Source organism: Garra rufa, chromosome 25 (genome assembly GCF_049309525.1).
Source record: "Garra rufa chromosome 25, GarRuf1.0, whole genome shotgun sequence".
NCBI classification, from domain to species: Eukaryota; Metazoa; Chordata; class Actinopteri; order Cypriniformes; family Cyprinidae; genus Garra; species Garra rufa.
Genome location: NC_133385.1, coordinates 8,189,428 through 8,207,643, shown reverse-complemented (window position 1 = coordinate 8,207,643; position 18,216 = coordinate 8,189,428). Strand labels below are relative to the sequence as shown.

The 18,216-nt window shown below is 31.3% G+C and overlaps 1 protein-coding gene across 1 annotated transcript in view; it reads left to right on the top strand.

Annotated features, from left to right (window-relative positions):
- The window catches only part of LOC141301303 (uncharacterized), a 24,407-nt gene that overhangs the window by 5,544 nt on the left and 647 nt on the right, over positions 1-18,216 (top strand). Inside the window, exons 2-8 of the mRNA XM_073831554.1 lie at positions 3,589-3,867; positions 8,408-8,513; positions 8,770-8,883; positions 10,916-11,196; positions 11,287-11,437; positions 13,659-13,841; positions 16,547-16,684. Of these exons, the coding sequence (XP_073687655.1) occupies positions 3,589-3,867; positions 8,408-8,513; positions 8,770-8,883; positions 10,916-11,196; positions 11,287-11,437; positions 13,659-13,841; positions 16,547-16,684 (1,252 nt within the window). The remainder of the gene's footprint in view (positions 1-3,588; positions 3,868-8,407; positions 8,514-8,769; positions 8,884-10,915; positions 11,197-11,286; positions 11,438-13,658; positions 13,842-16,546; positions 16,685-18,216) is intronic.

Here is an 18,216-nt window from a genome sequence, read left to right as displayed (position 1 = left end):
TTAAGCTTTAGTTGTTGGTTTTATACATGAATATTTTCATTGTTAACTATTAAATTAAGTTGAGATTGATAATAATAGTAAGAAGTAAAATGATAAGCCATGTATATTTTAAAGTTTATATATAAAGTCCAATACAAATATTAATTTGTAGTCAATCACACATTAATTATTAATATAAAAATATGAACATTATTTATTATCATTTATTACAATAAAATATTAATATTTTAACATTAATAATGATGTTTAATTTATATAATAATAATAATAATAATATAATAGTAATAACAGTAACATTATAGATTATTTTTGTATTTATTATTATTATTATTATTATTAAATTATCAATACAATATTTATTTAATATTAATGAATAATATGAATGTATAATTATTGTATAATTAATGAACATTTGTTATTAAAAAGTATTAATTAAAATTAATAACAATAACTGTTTATTTTTATTATTATTATCCATAAATAAAATTATTAAATATAATATATGAATTAATGTATAATTAATGAAACATTAGTTACCAAAGTATTAATTATTGCAATTAATTGTTATTGTTGACATTAACACTAATGTTAATATTATGAAAATATAATATTATTACTATTTTTATTATTATAATATAATTGTTAATATTAAATTATCAATAAATAAAATATTTAACATGAATTATTATTTTTTATAAGTATGTATAAGTATAAGTTGTATTATGTATAAGTTTTTTTATACATAAAGTGCAAATATTATAATTTTTAATATAATTATTATTAAATAAGTATAGTGTGTAGATAATTTATTTTTTATGTAAATTATTATTTGTTATGAAAATCTAAAAAATATGAGAATATAAAAATATGATTAACTAAAATAAAAAGCAATAAACAACATTATCAACAACAATAACAAAAATGCATAATAGTGTAATAAAATAAGTGTATAAATGATAAATCAATATACATATAATACAGTGACCTAAAATTAAAAATATTAATTACTAATAATTAAATAACCATTAATTATACATTATTTAAAAAAAATACAATATTATTTATAATAAATGTTACCATTTATACTTTTTATTTTGTTATTGTGTGCGTGTGTCTTTTAACTTTTTTTTTAATTGTTATATATATATTTTTTATATTCTTTTTCATTTTTCTGTTTCCTTATTGATTAGAGAGTTACATTCTGTCTTTGTCTTTCTCCTGAGAGAATGACCTTGCTTCAGGCTACAACAGTGATGTGTCAAACAGACATTCAGCTGTGTAAAAACCTGCTGTCTGTCCTTGAATGAATTGTCAGTCATCAGGTGAATGAGTCTGCGTTATTCACCCTGAGCACAACACCTGTCAGGCGTCTGCGAGCTGGGGAATCACAGCTGAGAGAACAATCATTTCCATCTCCAGCTACGACGTCTTCATGTGGAGCAGCAGAATTCATCTTCTTAACAAGAGCGCTTTTTGGAGTGCATTGCCCTTGGCTATATGGTGCAATTAATAGATGACGTCCTCATTATACCTTTGATATTATCACAGAGCTGCAGATCTTCTTTGTAGGGGTAGACGATTTTCCCGTAGACACGATTAACCGTTAAATTTGATAACCAGGGGAGATTTTTGAGTGTAGTCTCTATTGCGGTTACACACTCATGTGACATTGCAGTGCTACGTGGTCACGGAAATGTATCGTTTGTAAACATTTTAAAGCATTGCGGTTTAAAAAAAACCTTGAAAGTAGCAATGTTCCTGAAGAGGTCGGGACTTCACATTGTGTGTCACGAATCATTTGATTTGGATCGGGACTTCAAATCACGAATCTGTGAAATAAAACATGGCTGAAGATGCGAAAAGACGAACATATGAATCAAATCAATTGAGTCATTTACTGCTCTGATTGATTTGAACTTGTGACTTCGATCCTTCATTTCAAGCAAATCACTAACAAAAACCTGAAAAAAATGAAAAGGGCCATTTTGACAACGCTTGTAATGATTTTAAAAACCATGTAGTGATGGGTGAAACAGAGTTTTTTTGATACTCTGAATCAGTTAAACCATTGCGTTGCAAAATGATTCACTGTTTTAAAGAGCTCCAATCAGATCGCATATCGCGAATCATTTGATTTACATCGAGACTTCAAATAGCATATCGCGAATAATTTGATTTAGATCGGGACTTAAAATCACGAGTCCTTTGATTTGGATTGGCGCTCAAATCATGTATCGCAAATCATTTGATTTAGGTTAGGACTTCAAATTGTGTGTCGTGAATCATTTGATTCAGATTGGGACTTCAAATCGTGTGTCGCGAATCCTTTGATTCAGATCGGGACTTCAAATCGTGTGTCGCGAATCCTTTGATTCAGATCGGGACTTCAAATCGTGTGTCGCGAATCATTTGATTCAGATTGGGACTTCAAATCGTGTGTCGCGAATCCTTTGATTCAGATCGGGACTTCAAATCGTGTGTCGCGAATCCTTTGATTCAGATCGGGATTTCAAATCGCGTGTCGTGAATCGTTGATTTAGATGGGGACTTCAAATCGTGTCTTGCCAATCATTTGATTCAGATCGGGACTTCAAATCTCGTGTCTCGCCAATCATTTGATTCAGATCGGGACTTCAAATCGCGTGTCGCGCCAATCATTTGATTCAGATCGGGACTTCAAATCGCGTGTCGCGCCAATCATTTGATTCAGATCGGGACTTCAAATCGTGTCTCGCGAATCATTGATTCAGATCGGGACTTCAAATCGTGTCTCGCGAATCAATTGATTCAGATCGGGACTTCAAATCGTGTCTCGCGAATCATTTGATTCAGATCGGGACTTCAAAGACATTGTTTGATAAGTGAGATCTCTGAATTAAGTCTTTAAAAATCCAAAATGAAGTGCTTGAAAAGTCCTTGAAAGTCCTGGAATTTCATTTTACAGTATCTGTATGAATCCTTTAATTTTTTTTTTTTTTTTTTTGGCTAGTATTAGTTTTTTGTAATATTGACACATTATGAAATTTCTATGGTATAAAATTTTTTGATATTATAAAGACCTTATTTAAAGCAAAAATGGCTAAATCGTGATATATGGATCATAACCGTAAAATAAAATGACTCAAATCGTGAGATAAGATTTTGGTCATATCACCCACCCCTACTTCTGTGTCGTCTGTTGTTTTTGGAACGGTGTCATCTTAAGCATGGGAAATTAAGGCAATTCCAAGAGGATGCGCTTTGAGGACTCTCACCAGATTGCGAGTGCTGTAAATGGGATTAGAAGAAGCCTGGATCAGATTTGAAGGCTGATCTAGCTACTTGAATCACATACTGACAATTTCTCAGAGAGCATTCAACTCCCATTAAGAGTATTAAGGCCATGGTTGGACTTAAATTGAGACTTAAATTTTTAATTTTTTTTTTACATTTTTAAATTTTCTGTTTAATGGCAAATTAGATGTAATGAACTGTAATTCACAGGACCGCCGCTCTTTTGTCCCTCTGCACAGCTTGGTCCCAGAGGGGTCCGAGGAGAGGAGGAAGGGCCCGGTTCATCTCTTGCTTTGTGTGTGTGTAGTGGATCAGATCAGGTGTCCTGGCACTGGCCTCTTCTCTCTATCCGGGTGCTGAGAAAGGCCTGTTTGTTTGCGATTTGGGCCTGTGGCACCAAAGAGACAATGAGCGCAGTCTCTTGGAGGACGGGGAGGGAGAGCCGAGGGTTCGGGATCAGGGGGTGTGGAGCACCAGGGTCCTTATCTCCTCCGTCTTCACGAGCACCCATCACCGGAAACACAAATGTTCCTCAGGCCGCCTCCATGGGACGGCACAGACGGGAGTGGGTGGAACTATGTCACCTCACCGGGAGTGTGTGCACACGTTTTCGATTAAAAATACATTTGGCCAACAGGTTGGCTCAATCAAGCAGAGCTATTTTAGCCTGTCGTAGTTTTGTGACTCACACTGAGCAAATGGTGTTAAAATGGTCCAGGTTTGTGGTGTTCATCGTATAAACCACTGGTTCTCCACTGGCTTTGAATGGACCAAGGTTTTACATCGGACATCAGGTGGTGACCCAACACGATTCTACATTTGTTTATTGTACATTAGTGTTTAAGACATAAAAAAAAGAAGGAATTTTATTTTTTACCATGAGCTACATAAGCCAAATATGCAGAATTATTAACATGCATTTGCAACTGTGTTGTTATTTCTTCTGCTATTATTTGTATATAGAAAATATTGAATATTTTAAGTATTTTTCATAATATTTTGTTTGTTATTTTGATAATATTATTAAAATTAAAATAGTTTATAATAATATAAAATACTATTTTTAAATAATTTTAGTTAATTGTCATTTTTATTTCTTTCACAAATTTCAGATTTTTATACAAAAATAATTTACATAAATTACACGCACACAATATTAAAATATTATTAATTAATGTCATATTTAATTTATAATTATTGTTAATAAATATAAAAATATTAAGATGTTTTATTTATTCATGTAAATGTTTCATTTATTCATATTTATATTAATAGTGATTTTATATAGATGTTTTATACATTAATTTTATTATTAAAGAAGTATGTTTCTGTTTATTTATTTTTTATCTAGATGTGTTTTATTTGTTTATTATTATTATTATTATTATTAAAGTAGAAGTGTTTATTTTTATTTTATGTAGATGTTTTATTCATTTGGAGAATTTTTTTTATTATTATACATTATTGTTATTATTATACTATTATTATTATTATTAATATTTAAGTAGATGTATGTTTAATTTTATTGTTTTATGTAGATGTGGTTTTCATTATAATGAATAATAATATGTTTAAAATTCACATTAATATTTATTTTTTATTTATTGATTTATTAATGTTTATGTAGAAAAAATATAATTTTTTAAAATAAATTTTATAAGGATGTTTTATTTATTAATGTTATTGTTGTTAATTAAATGTTTCATTTATTCAAATTTCATATTAGTGTTAGTTTCATTTTTATTATCTTTATTGCTGATTTATGTAGATTTGTTTTATTAATTTAATTAATAAAATAATAATAATTTGTATTATTGGTGATTTTTTTTTTTATAGATATTTTATGAATTCATTTTATTATTTTTATAGTAAAACCATGTTTTAATTTATTATTATTGTTTTGTTTAGATATGGTTAATTTTAATGATAATAATTATAATATTATTATAGTTTGTGTATGTATATTTATTTATTTATTTATTAACTTAATGTTTGTCAACAACAAAAGATATAGGACTTTAACAGTTGTGTTTTTTTTTTTTTTTTTTACATTGATAAGAACTTAGCAATCTTATCTATCTGTAAATGTACAGTTAAGTAGTTGCATTTTATTTGCATTTCTCTTCTTCTTCCTTTTTTTTTTTTTTTTGGTCATCATCCACCCACCAGCTCATAACAACTGATATAAATTACACTGAACAGCTTTATCCTTTATATCCTTACTTGTTGTCTTAGTTCACAGTTTGTTATTGTAGCAAAGTTAGTTCACATCTCAAATGTTGGTCCACGAGTCTAATTAGTATTTACCATAGAGCTTTTCAGTGATGTGATTGATTAGAGTCATTAGACATGCTGTTAAACTCATTTTTGTCCTCCACCTGAAATTAATCAATAGAATGTGGGCAGAAACTGTCGGTTATACTTTTCGCTCGGCGGCGTGTGGGATGAGATTCGGTACGAGCTTGGCCAGAGATTGGCTGTTGTTTACTGCTTGGGATGAAAACAGCAACAGTCTGAGCTTTTAGAGTGTTATGACCTTTCCCCGGCTTCTCATAAACACAGCGAAGTAATTGTCATTGGCCACCGAAAGGGTAACATTACCTCCGTTTGCCGTGAGCTTTATTCAGCGCCGAGGAGACAAGCTCCGCTTTATTCGCCATTAAGAAAGAAAAATGATGTTCTCCCCAGAGCAACGTTCATTTTCTGTGAGGGTGTTTTGTTGCCTGTACAGAGGTGTCATGTGATCTGGAAAAATGGCCTATAAAAGCTGAATAAGAAGCCTGAGAGTGATTGGAGCTTCATTGATGTGTTGAATGCATCATTACTTTTCATTTGCTTCCACATGCAGACTCATCCCGCGTCACCTTTCGCCTAAATGGAAGGGCTTTTTTCTTGTCCCCCGTCACACTCGCAGACAGCAGTTTGCGTGTTTATTCAAGTCCAGCTCATTCAAATGCGGGCTGTGTTGTGGAAAGGTCCCCAGATGCACCTGCCTCGTCTGTTTCCAGCCAAACCACCGACACTGGCTGAATAGGATGACTAAGCATCTGTAATCCGGCCTGTCATTTACATCCTTGTGTGTCTCATGCTGCTTTCTGATCCTGCTGTCTGTATTCATTTGCTATGAGCCTTGATCATGGCTTTCTTGCAGGATTACACGTATATAATTACCATGGTCAAGCTATCTGTGACCTGACTATACCAAAACTAGCAAATTTATGTCACTTTTTCACTTGTGAAAAAGAACTTATTAAATGATTGATTGATTTATATTGAGTTTTTTCTTTTGGTTATATTGTAGTTTATGTATTTATTATACTTTTTTTTTGACTAATTTTATTTGTATTAGTATTGCATTTATTTATTACATTTTGACATACCTTGACATTTCATTTTATTTATTTAATTTATTTATTTAGAGTGCGTTTTACATGACGGATCTTTTATTTATTTAGTGTGTTTTTTATTATTTATATTGTAGTTTATCTATTTATTTTAATAAAATTAGTCTTTACTAGAATGCATTTACAAAACATTTTCATTTTAGTTATTTTTATGATTATCTTGTATTTTATTTATGTATTTATTTGATCATTTTAGTTCACTATGTATGTGTTTATTTATTGTGTATCTTTTGTTAGTGTATTTTTTTTCCCCTCAGTATATGGTTATTGTAGTTTTTGTATTTTTATTAATGTTTTATCTTATTGACTTGGGTTTTATTTATTTCAATATTCATTAATGCATTTACAAAACGTTTTCATTTATGGTTTATTAAGTTATTTTTGACTAGTTTTTTTTAAAAATTGATTTTATTTATGGTTATATTCTATTTTATTATTTATGTGTTTATTTGATTATTTTAGTTTAGGATCTTATATGACTTGGATCTTTATTTATTTAAAGGGTTATGGTTATATTGTAGTTTATTTATATATTATTTTAATTTATTTCATTTTATTTTTTGACTAAAATGCATTTACAAAACATTTTCATTTATGGTTTGTTTATTTGGTTATTTTGGATTATTTTTGAGTTTTTTTTTTTGTTTGTTTTTTTTTAATTGATTTTATGATTAAATTTTATGTATGCATTTTGATTATTTTAATTCAGGATTTTATGACTTGGATCTTATTTATTAATGTATTTATGGAACATATTTATTGACATTTGTTACTTTTACACCTTTACTTTATTTATCTATTTATTGTATAGTTTGTATTTTATTTTATTTTTTATTTATGGTTATATTGTAGTTATGTATTTATTTGATTATTTTAGTTTAGGATCTTATTTATTAATATTTATGATATTGATGAGTTTTATTTTTGTTGTATTTTATTTATGTAATTATTTGATACCTTTATTTTATTTGACTGGTTTATTTATTTGAGTTATTTTATGTAGTTTTTGTTTTATTTTATTTATGATAGTGTTGTATTTGTTTTTTTTTTGTTTGTTTTTTTTACTTGAATGTATTTATTGACATTTACTAATTGATTTTTATTAATTTATTTTAGTTTTCTTTCTTTATTTTGTTTGTTTGTTTATCCATTTGTGATTTATTTGATTTGCTTATAATTTTACAGATGCTTAACCGGGGGAAAGTAATCTGGCCTGTCTATTACATTCTTGAGTGTCTCAAGTTCCTTTCTGATTCTGCTTGTATATTAATTTCCTATGATTCATTTCTATGACTTCGATACCATGTATCATATACACAATTCTGCAAGATATCTGAGACTGAATTGGTTACCAAAATAGTCACGTTTATGTTCTATTTACACCTATGGGAACTCCTTGTACCCCTATGTCAGGTGTTGTTCTTGTATGACCATCTCCATGGTTTGGTTTTTGTGCTTGAACATGATGATATGTAACCTAATCTGGGCTGGGATGTACAGTAGGCCTACAGGCTGAAAATCGGGATGAAATCAGATTCTTAACATCGCATTTCCAGTCATTGTGTCACTGCATGCCTGTTGGGTGTCACATGTCCACACCTGTTCCTCAAGACACAGGCTCACCAATGAGATGGGAAATGGCCTGCGGTCGGCTATAAGTTTGTTCACTTTTGAAAAGGTTAGGAACAGAGTATGGATTGCAGTCGTGTTTGCACTCCATTACTCCTCAGGCGAGAGCAACATTCTCTGCAGGTTGAGGAAAGCAATAACGGTGACTTCGATTTTCAACCTGACTGCCTTGAGACTCAGTCCAGTGCCTTAACGCCCTCCACTGGGGCAAACTCACAGCGGACCCTGAGAAATGACAGTCATTTGAGCTGCGCCTGAAGTCACCTGTGGAGGCGGCCGAGGCGGACGGCAAGGTTGCGGGTGAATTATGCCGTCTAGCTTTGAGTTATAAGCTGGTTGGGTTTAAAGTTTGGAAAGAACCATTCTCCCAAAGTGATTTTTTTACAAGGCAAGTTCATTCATAAATATGAGACTTGCGTGGGCTTTTAAGCTCTTCTTGAAGTGTTTGTTTGTCAGTGGTAAGGTCAGCAGTGAGGTCAGCCTACGGCAGTTTTTAGGCCCATCATTCGTGATTGACAGCAGCCATGGCCTGGCACAGCTGACCTTGCTCTGTCAGCCACATTATGCAGGTATTAGAGTGAGGAAAATCTATTTGGCTTTTTTCTGCCAGGGCTGGGGCGGCAGTGTCGTAACTCCTTTGGGTAATGGGCATAAAACTGATTTATGGTTTTTGATGGCTGAAGTTATACCCCAGAGCAGCGAAGCCTTTTCTCCATGTCTGAGGTGTCTGAAAGTTTTAATGCGTTTGTCATGCAGAGAAGCCACAGCTTTTCTAACCAGATACTGCAGTCGTGGGTTTCTATGCACTGTAAATGAATTGTGAAATTCTTTTGTGATGAGAGATCACAAGGAGAAAAAGATGCAACAGTGGAAAGGCTAAAGGAAATTAGCATTTGACTTGATTTGTGTTGGTCGAGTATAAATTTGTATAGGCCTAAGCTTTTGACCTTGATTCAAAAAAGTATTTATTTGTGAATTTATTTATTCATCTTTTTCATGTATTTGATTATTTGTTTGTTTTATTTATGATTTTTTTTTAAATGTATGCATGATTTTAAGTATTTGCTAAGTATTTGAGTTTTTTACTGATTTTATTAATGATTCACATTAATTTATTTTTATTATAAGCGTTTTTTATATTTATTTTGTTGTATTTTATTTATGAATGTATTTAATGAAATGTATTCATTTATTATTTTTTATTTTATTTGGTTACTTGTTTATTTATTGTATTTGATTGATTATTTGATGAATGTTTTTTTTTAATTTATGCATGATTTATTTTTATTTTATCTTATTAGAATTTAGATTTATTTGATTATTTGATGAATGTTTTTTTTAATTTATGCATGATTTATTTTTATTTTATCTTATTAGAATTTAGATTTATTTGTTTTATTATTCGGCTATGTTTTTAAAATGTATGCATGATTTTTCTTTCATATATGTTTTATGTATGTTTTAGAAATGTATTTATTTTACTTTTTTTATAGGTATTTATTTTTCATGATTTTGTTGAATGTATTTATGACATTTGAATATATAATTGTTTTATTATGAGATTAATTTATGATTTTTGTATTTAATGCATTTATTTATGAGTGTATTTGACACTTATTCATTTTATTTGATTGTTTATTATTTTATGATTTTTTTTTTTTTACATTTATGCATTTATATGCATTTATTACATTTAGTTATTTTATTATTTTTTTTTTAAATGTATTTCGCTTTCATTTATAATCATTTATATTTTATTTTCATAATGTTATTCCATTAAGTTTTTGTTGTATTTAAAGCATTTATTTTATTCTATTTAATTATTTAATTTATTTATTGGATTTGATTACTTTATGAATGGTTTTTGAAATGTATTCATGATTTTAACTTAATTTTATTTATACTTTGTTTTATTATTTTATTTGTATTAAGTATTTTATGATTTTGTTGTATTTAATGAATTTATTTGATTTATGAAATGTATTCATTTATTTTTTTTGTATTTGTTAGTTAAATACTTTTTTAATTTATGCATTATTTTTATTTTATCTTTTTAGATTTGCAATATTTATGTATTTCTGAAATTTACTTTTGTAAGTATTTTTTGTTGTATTAATTTTATTTTATTTGATTATGTTTATTGTATTTGATTTTATGGTTTTTTTATTCATGCATGATTTTCAGTTTTTGTTTTTATTTTATTAGGTTTTTTTTTATGTTTTTGAAATGTGTGCATGATATAATCATTTATATTTTATTTAATTTGTATTTAATTTCTGCTGTTTCTCAATTGTCTCAATAATATTTAAAACTGTATGCATAATCTTAAAAATATAGCAAATTGCTGTTAAAAAAACAGTTTTAGATGCCTCCCAAAATACTTAACAAAATATAATATCAACCACTAATATATATATATATATATATATATATATATAATTTCCTCTCTTTTTAATGCACAGAATTGAAAATACCTTACATTCACATCCTCATAAGGAAGACTACATTACTAAAAGAGCTCTGTTTTGACAACAGGGTCACAATATGTCTGTGCATCATGTTGTGTTTGAGCCTAATCAACTGGCCTCCCTTTGTGTTCTTGTAAACAGGTGGCACTTGGTGATGCCAGGATGTTAGAAGAGACGTCACTCAAAGCCAGTCACCATGGAAACACCAGAGTAGGCCCCAGAGGAAGTGATGAAGACAGAGAAGACAAGCAAACATGTGTCAATACGAACCCCCAAAGTGGTCTCTACCTGCAGTCCTCTGAGACCAGCTTTCCCACGAGAAGCTCTTTACTTCATGATGATTTGAATGAGTTCTCTAATGAGTGCTCGTCCATTGGAGACTTGAGCCAAGATGCTTCCTTCTCCCTCGAGAGCTGCGTCAAGTGAGTAGCTGTCCGTGTGTATTGGCGTCCTGTCTGCATAACTGATCTGTACAGGTTGTTCTACCTAATTGTTTCTCACTGGTCCATCAGGCTGGAGAGGAGGTGGATGCTGTGGTATGAGTTCAAGAAAGAAATCTCTTGTTTAGATGACTGGCTTCGATCGGCTGAGAAAATGGCAGCATCCCCGAACTCCAGCCATGTGCTGTATGTTACAGCAAAGGAGGAGCTACGAAAGTATGAGGTAATGAGACATTTGGTCTAAATTCAATACAGTTAGATGCTTAAAGGATTAGTTCACTCCAGAATAAAAATGTCCTGGTAATTTCCTGATCATTTTAATTTACAATCTCTATGTCATCCAAGATGTTCATATCTTTCTATCTTCAGGTGAAAAGAAATTAAGGTTTTTGAGGAAAACATTCCAGGATTTTTCTCCATATAGTGAACTTCGATGGGGATCCAACTGGTTGAATGTCCAAAAAATTATTTTATATACTTTTTAACTACAAATGCTCATCTTTCAGTAGCTCAACTTTACGTAGCGAAAATGACTGATCTTTTCGCTATATAAGACACGTATTTCTCAGCTGGGATTGTGTTCAGCCCTTTGAAGCTGCATTTAAACTGCAATTTGGACATTCAACCCATTGGCTCCCATTGAAATCCACTAAATGGAGAAAAATCCTGGAATGTTTTCCTCAAAAACCTTAATTTCTTTCCAGCTGAAGAAAGAAAGACATGAACATCTTGGATGACATGGAGGTTAAATTATCAAGAAATTTTAACTCCGGAGTGAACGAATCCTTTAATTTAAGTGTCCATGTCAAATAATAGTGTCCATGATAAAGAAAAAAAAGAAGAAGCATTTATTGTGTTTTATTAGGGAAATATTTGATGCATTTCAAAGCATATTCCGAAAAAAACCTCAGTGTAGACTTGTTGGAGTAGACATCTTGATCAGTATTTAAAAACAAAATTAAATATTTTTTTTAGAGTTGAAAGTATTTATTTATTTATTTTACAAATTATTAATTATAGACCAATTATCTGTTTGTAAACACCCGGGATGCGCGCGCATCCCGGATGTTAACAAACAGATAATTGGTCTATTAGTTCAAAAATATAAGTTTTTGGGAGTCACATGATGTTTTACAACCTGAACAAACCATAAAAAAAGTTATCAAATATTTAGTAAAACACTAATGTAAAAAATAAAAATAAAAAAATATAACATTGTAAACAAGTTAAAACTTAATAACATTTTTAAGTTATACAAGTGTTCAAGTGATTTGGATGTATACATAGCATTTTAATGTGTACCAAAAATTGTGTTGTTGGTGGTGGTGGTAGTAGTAGTAGTTATTTAGTGCTGTCAAATGATTAATTGCATCCAAAATAAATGTTTTTGTTTACATATGTGTGTGTATTATGTAAAATAAAAAAAATATTTACATGTATTTATATCTATATATTTTTGGATGCAAAAAGGTAAAATATTTGAAAAAAAAAAAACTATTTGAAAATCTAGAATCTGAAGGTGCAAAAAGTTGAGAATATTCCCTTTTAAAGTTGTCCAAATGTTTTTTTTTATTGCCAACAAATATACTATTAACAGGTGATACATCAAAGGTCAACAAAACATACACTGAAGTTCTTAGCAATGCATATTGATTTTTGGCATAAAAGTAAAATAGATAAATTTGACCCATAAAATGTATTTTTGGCTATTGCTGCAAATATACCCGTGCTACTTAAGACTGGTTTTGAGGTCCAGGGTCACAAATCTTATTGAAATAAGGCTTTTAGGTAGTTGTAACAATTTTGGTCAACAACCAAAGTAATTTAAAAAAAATCATTAAAAAAAATTAAATTATTACCAATTTAATGCTGTTACAAAAATATTCACTTGCTATGCTGAGGCCTAGAAATGCAGTAGGTCTAAAGCTACAAGTCTGCCCATATTCTAGTTTAAATCTGAGGATGATAACTCTAAAACGGAGTTGCCAAAAGACAAATTGCCTCCAAACTCTGGCAGTTGTGTTATATAAGATGAGAGCAAGACAATCTCCAATTAGTCATTACAGGTGTCTGTTGCCGAGTGGATGCCAGCCAGGGTCTTGATGCTTTCTACAATGAAAGTGTAATCAACGACACATAGACACACTTACAAACGCGCAGACAGCGCATTTACTCAGACTGTCTAGAAGCCCGGGACCCGTGCCAGTGAAGATAAATGACACCAAATGGTCGTCAAACTCCTTGGCTCTCCTCCTAAGCACCATTGCGCCTCCCTCCGTCTTAACCCCTCACACTAATTTCTTAAAATAACCCGCTTTAGCTAATTAGAGAACCGGTGGGATGTATTTTTTTTTTTACCTTCCGGTGGTTACTTTTAGAGTTTAGAATGGTGTTACCTCTTGGTTAATCACTTGAACTCACTGTTTGTTTTCGTCTTCTTCCAGAACTTGCGTGCTGAGGCCAGGATACGTTTAATCCAGCTGGACGGACTGACCCAGAGGAGTCGAACTCTGGTCGGCCTGTTCAGGGGTGCTATGGGCGCACGACTCGTAGAAATGACGAAAGACTGCGGACAACGTTGGGATCAGCTCACCAACACTCTGGAGACTGTGTGCCGCAGGTTGAAGGTATATAAAAGACACTCAAACTGCTCAAAGGTGTCATCTTTTAACCCTCTGGTGCTGTTCAGTCATTTTTTTACTACAATGAAATACTACAATACATGCAAAATGTTTTGCCACTTGCTATGTGAACACACACACACACAAAATATCATTGACATGATTTAAAAAGGATAGATGGCCCTGAAAAAAATAGTGTACTTTTCCTTGTCAAAAAGGACCGCATATGGGAAGTGAATTGGTACTGCGACCAAACAAAACCTTACTAAAAGCTTTTTTTTTTTTTTTTGGAGATACAGTTGAAGTCAAAAGTTTACATGCACCATGCAGAATCTGCTAAATGTGAATTATTTTACCAAAATAAGAGGGATCAAATAAAATGCATGTTATTTTTTTTTTTTTTTCGTACTGACCTGAATAAGATATTTCACCTAAAAGATGTTTACGTATAGTCCACATAAGAAAATAATAGTTCTAATAGTTTTTTTTAGTGATAGTTGTTTACAAGTTCCTTGTTTGTCCTTAACAGTTAAACTGCCCTCTGTTCTTCAGAAAAATCCTTCAGCTCCCACAAATTCTTTGGGTTTTCAGCATTTTTGTGTATTTGAACCCTTAAGAATCCATCTTTTCACACTGAGGACAACTGAGGGACTCATATGCAACTATTACAGAAGGTTCAAACACTCACTGATGCTTCAGAAGAAAAAACAATGCATTACAAGCAGGGGGTGTAAACTTTGTCAATTTAAGATCAGGGAAGATCAACTTATTTTGTCGTCTGGGGTACATATAAATATCTTCTGTAGCTTCTGAAGGGCAGTACTAAATGAAACAAATATGATATTTAGGCAAAATAAGAAAAATGTACACATTTTCATTCTGTTCAAAAGTTTACACCCCCTGGCTCTTAATGCATCGTTTTTCTTCCGAAGCATCAATGAGCATTTGAACCTTCTGTAATAGTTGCATATGAGTCCCTCAGTGTGAAAAGATGGATCTTAAAATCATACAGTCATTGATGGAAATGGTTAAAATACACACAAATGCTGAAAAACCAAAGAATTTGGATTTTTCTGAAGAACAGCGGGCAGTTTAACTGTTCAGAACAAGCAAGGAACTCGTGAACAATTATCACTAAACAAAAAAACAGCTGTGGATCATTCAGGTAACAACACAATTGTATGTAAACTTTTGAACAGGATCATTTTTATAAATTCACCTATTATTTTCTCTTATAGACTATATGTAAGCGTCTTCTATGTGACATCTTATTCAGGTCAGTGCTAAAACATGCATTTCTAAATTGCCTAATGTCAGAGTTTTGCATGTATTTGCACTGCTTTGGCAGTTCTCTGTAGATCCCGCCTTCTCATATGCCATTATTGGTTGATCATGTACAATGTTTGCACACTATTGGTCAAACTACTTTTCAGTAATTACCTTCAGTAAGTATGAAAACAATGAGAAAACGAAGCCAAACCATACATTTCTAACTGAAATATCTGGGGTATAAAAGAGGATGTATGGTCACCCTACGACCTACTGAAGTACTAAAATCTGTTTTGTACTTTTGTAATATATTCACAACCACCAAAAACACCAAAAGGTATTAATGAAAAAGCCACATGATGAATCAAAGCTCATCACAAGTAGCTTTTCCACAAGCTGAGGTAAGTATTTGTATTTGTGTGTCACGATGCGTCATCAATCGGTCATTCTGAATGTAAACAGAACCACTGAGCTGAACAAAACTTATAGTTTGCTGATTACTGCTGCTGAAAATGGTCAATTATTGTCATATTCTGGGCTGTACTAATCGGTCGTACCAGGAAAAAAAGTAAAAGAGTATTAAGGACTTGCGTTAGTTATAACAAATCAAGGAAAAGAGGGAAAAAAAACTGTCTGATGAACAAAAAGCGTTTATGGTTGGCCAAAGTGGACCAGGATTTCCAGGGCAAGAACATTGATAACATTTGTGTTCTTAGCATTTTCGGTCAGGTAGGCGAAATATTAGGCTAATATCTCTCTAAAAAAATACTGCTTGTATGTATCGTTACCACCTATTAACTTTAGTTTGTCAAAATATTCCTTCTCTATATGATTTAGCAGCTTCCACACATTTTTTTTCCATGGTTTAGACCGCATAAATTAGCAGAAAAACGTATTCAGTAGTACATTAACCATGCAATCCATGCTGTTGTTTACAGTACATCCGAGTATCGCCAATATGGCCGCACATCTGTGTAACTGACCGAAAATATATACATGAATAGACTGTGTACAAATGCTTTTGCTTCTCAAAACGTTTTTTTTTTTTTTCAGAGCTGAAAACCACAAAAAGCTTGTTTTTAAAAGATGTTTTCGTTGCTACTTTCTCTCTTGTCCCTTTCCTGCCTTCATTTTAATCCCATTAACTCTTTATCCACACAGCCTTCTGCTCTGCCCGTGTTCATCTTACATAATTCTGTCCTTGCAAGCCGCAGTGACCCCTGTGCACTGTTGGTCTGTGCTCGACTGCACTGCATATGCCCCCCTTAGCATGGGCTTCTGTGTTTTGTTTATGCCATTTCCGCTCCCTGTCTGCCACATTGACGTCCCTGTTGTGATTTTGATGTGTCTCCCTGTCAGTCTGCGTCTATGCTAAAAACAGCATCAGGGTGTAGACGGTCAGACAGAATCATGCTCTATCTGTCTGTGTGTGTGCGCAACAGCATTTCGTCTGCCAGCGGGAGGATTTTGAGAGGCAGAGGGAAGAGATGGCAGTGTGGCTCGCTGATATGGACCTCAGGCTGACTGAAGTGGAGCACTTCTCAGGCAAAGACACCTGCTCGAAGATGCACCAGCTTCAGGTACGTTCAGGGAACATTGATCGACGGATTTGTCCATGCAGCGTGGTTTATGGGTTACAAGTGCAGCTCTTTAACCCCGAGGCTGCAGATACAAATCTCAGAAAGGCCAAGTTGGGCCAGTCTCACGAAAACAAGTCCAAGTCAAAGTCACATTTCACCCAAATTTTAATATATTTAATATAAAATCCAGACTTTTTACCATAAATTATTACTTTTTGTGTGTTAATTTGTTCAAGTAATATGTTCAAGTTAACGATACAATTCAAGAATTAAGTGAATTTAATTAATTTCACTTTTTAAAAATAAAAAAAATACTGAATCAAGTTGTAGTGAAAGATGAATTCAATAAATTAATAAATGAAATAGCCAATGTGCTTTTTACAGTTTTGTCTTGCTTTTCAAAAAATAAAATCAATTACAAAACAACAATTTAAAAATGTATACTTAATACTGAACATTTTTAACATTCTAGTAGGCATTATAGCCTTCTAACAAAGCACAATTTAACTTTAAAATTAATAAGTTAGTAAAGTAATATTCTTTGGCCATTTTAAAGACCCCCTTCTTGAATCAGTCTTTTTTTTTTTTTTACTTGAATAAATGAACAATACTTTGTTTTAGTAAAAAAAATACTGTACCAGGTTGTTGTTGTTGTCAAATATTAATTATTAAACTATTAAATATGTAGGTTTTTAATTCTATTTACGATTTGAAGATTTTACTTTCATTGTTAAATGTAAAGAATTAAATTAATTTTACTTTTATTTTTATAACTTATCTTTTATAATCTTTTAATAAAATAATCTTGTATCAATTTGTAGTGAGAAATTAATTATATATATTATAATAATTATATATATATATATATATATACCACAGACACGCATACAATTTTAATATTTTACTTGAACATTTACAAAGTAATTATACATTAACGTTAACAATTAAAATCAAGAATTAGTTGAATGTTCTACATTTAATATTGCATCAAGTTATTGTAGTGAAATATTAATTCAAATAGTTCAATTTACTTTAACAAATGACATAATGTAATACATTAAAAGTTAGCAAATTAATTATTTTTACTTTTTGGTTTATAAAAAAATATATTGTATCATGTTGTAGTGAAAAATTAATTATAAATATGGTATATGTAGTTAAGAAAAAAACATATTAAATACATTTTTTTTTTTTTTTTTTTTTAAAGATTTATTTTTGACATTTTCGCCTTTATTGATAGGACAGATCAGCAGTGACAGGAAGCGAAGTGGGAGAGAGATAGGGGGCAGGATCGGGAAAGGTCCTCGAGTCGGGATTCGAACACGGGATGCCTGTATGTCAGCGCGCTGCCCACAAGGCTATCGGCGCCGACAAAAATATTAAATACATTTAACAAGTAATTTAATTTTACTGCATCAGCTTATGATACAATGTTATTTTTAATGTTTCATTTTTAAGAATTAATATTTGATAAATACGTTAATATTTTAATTAATTTTTAACATATTCATTTATAACTTAGATATATAGGC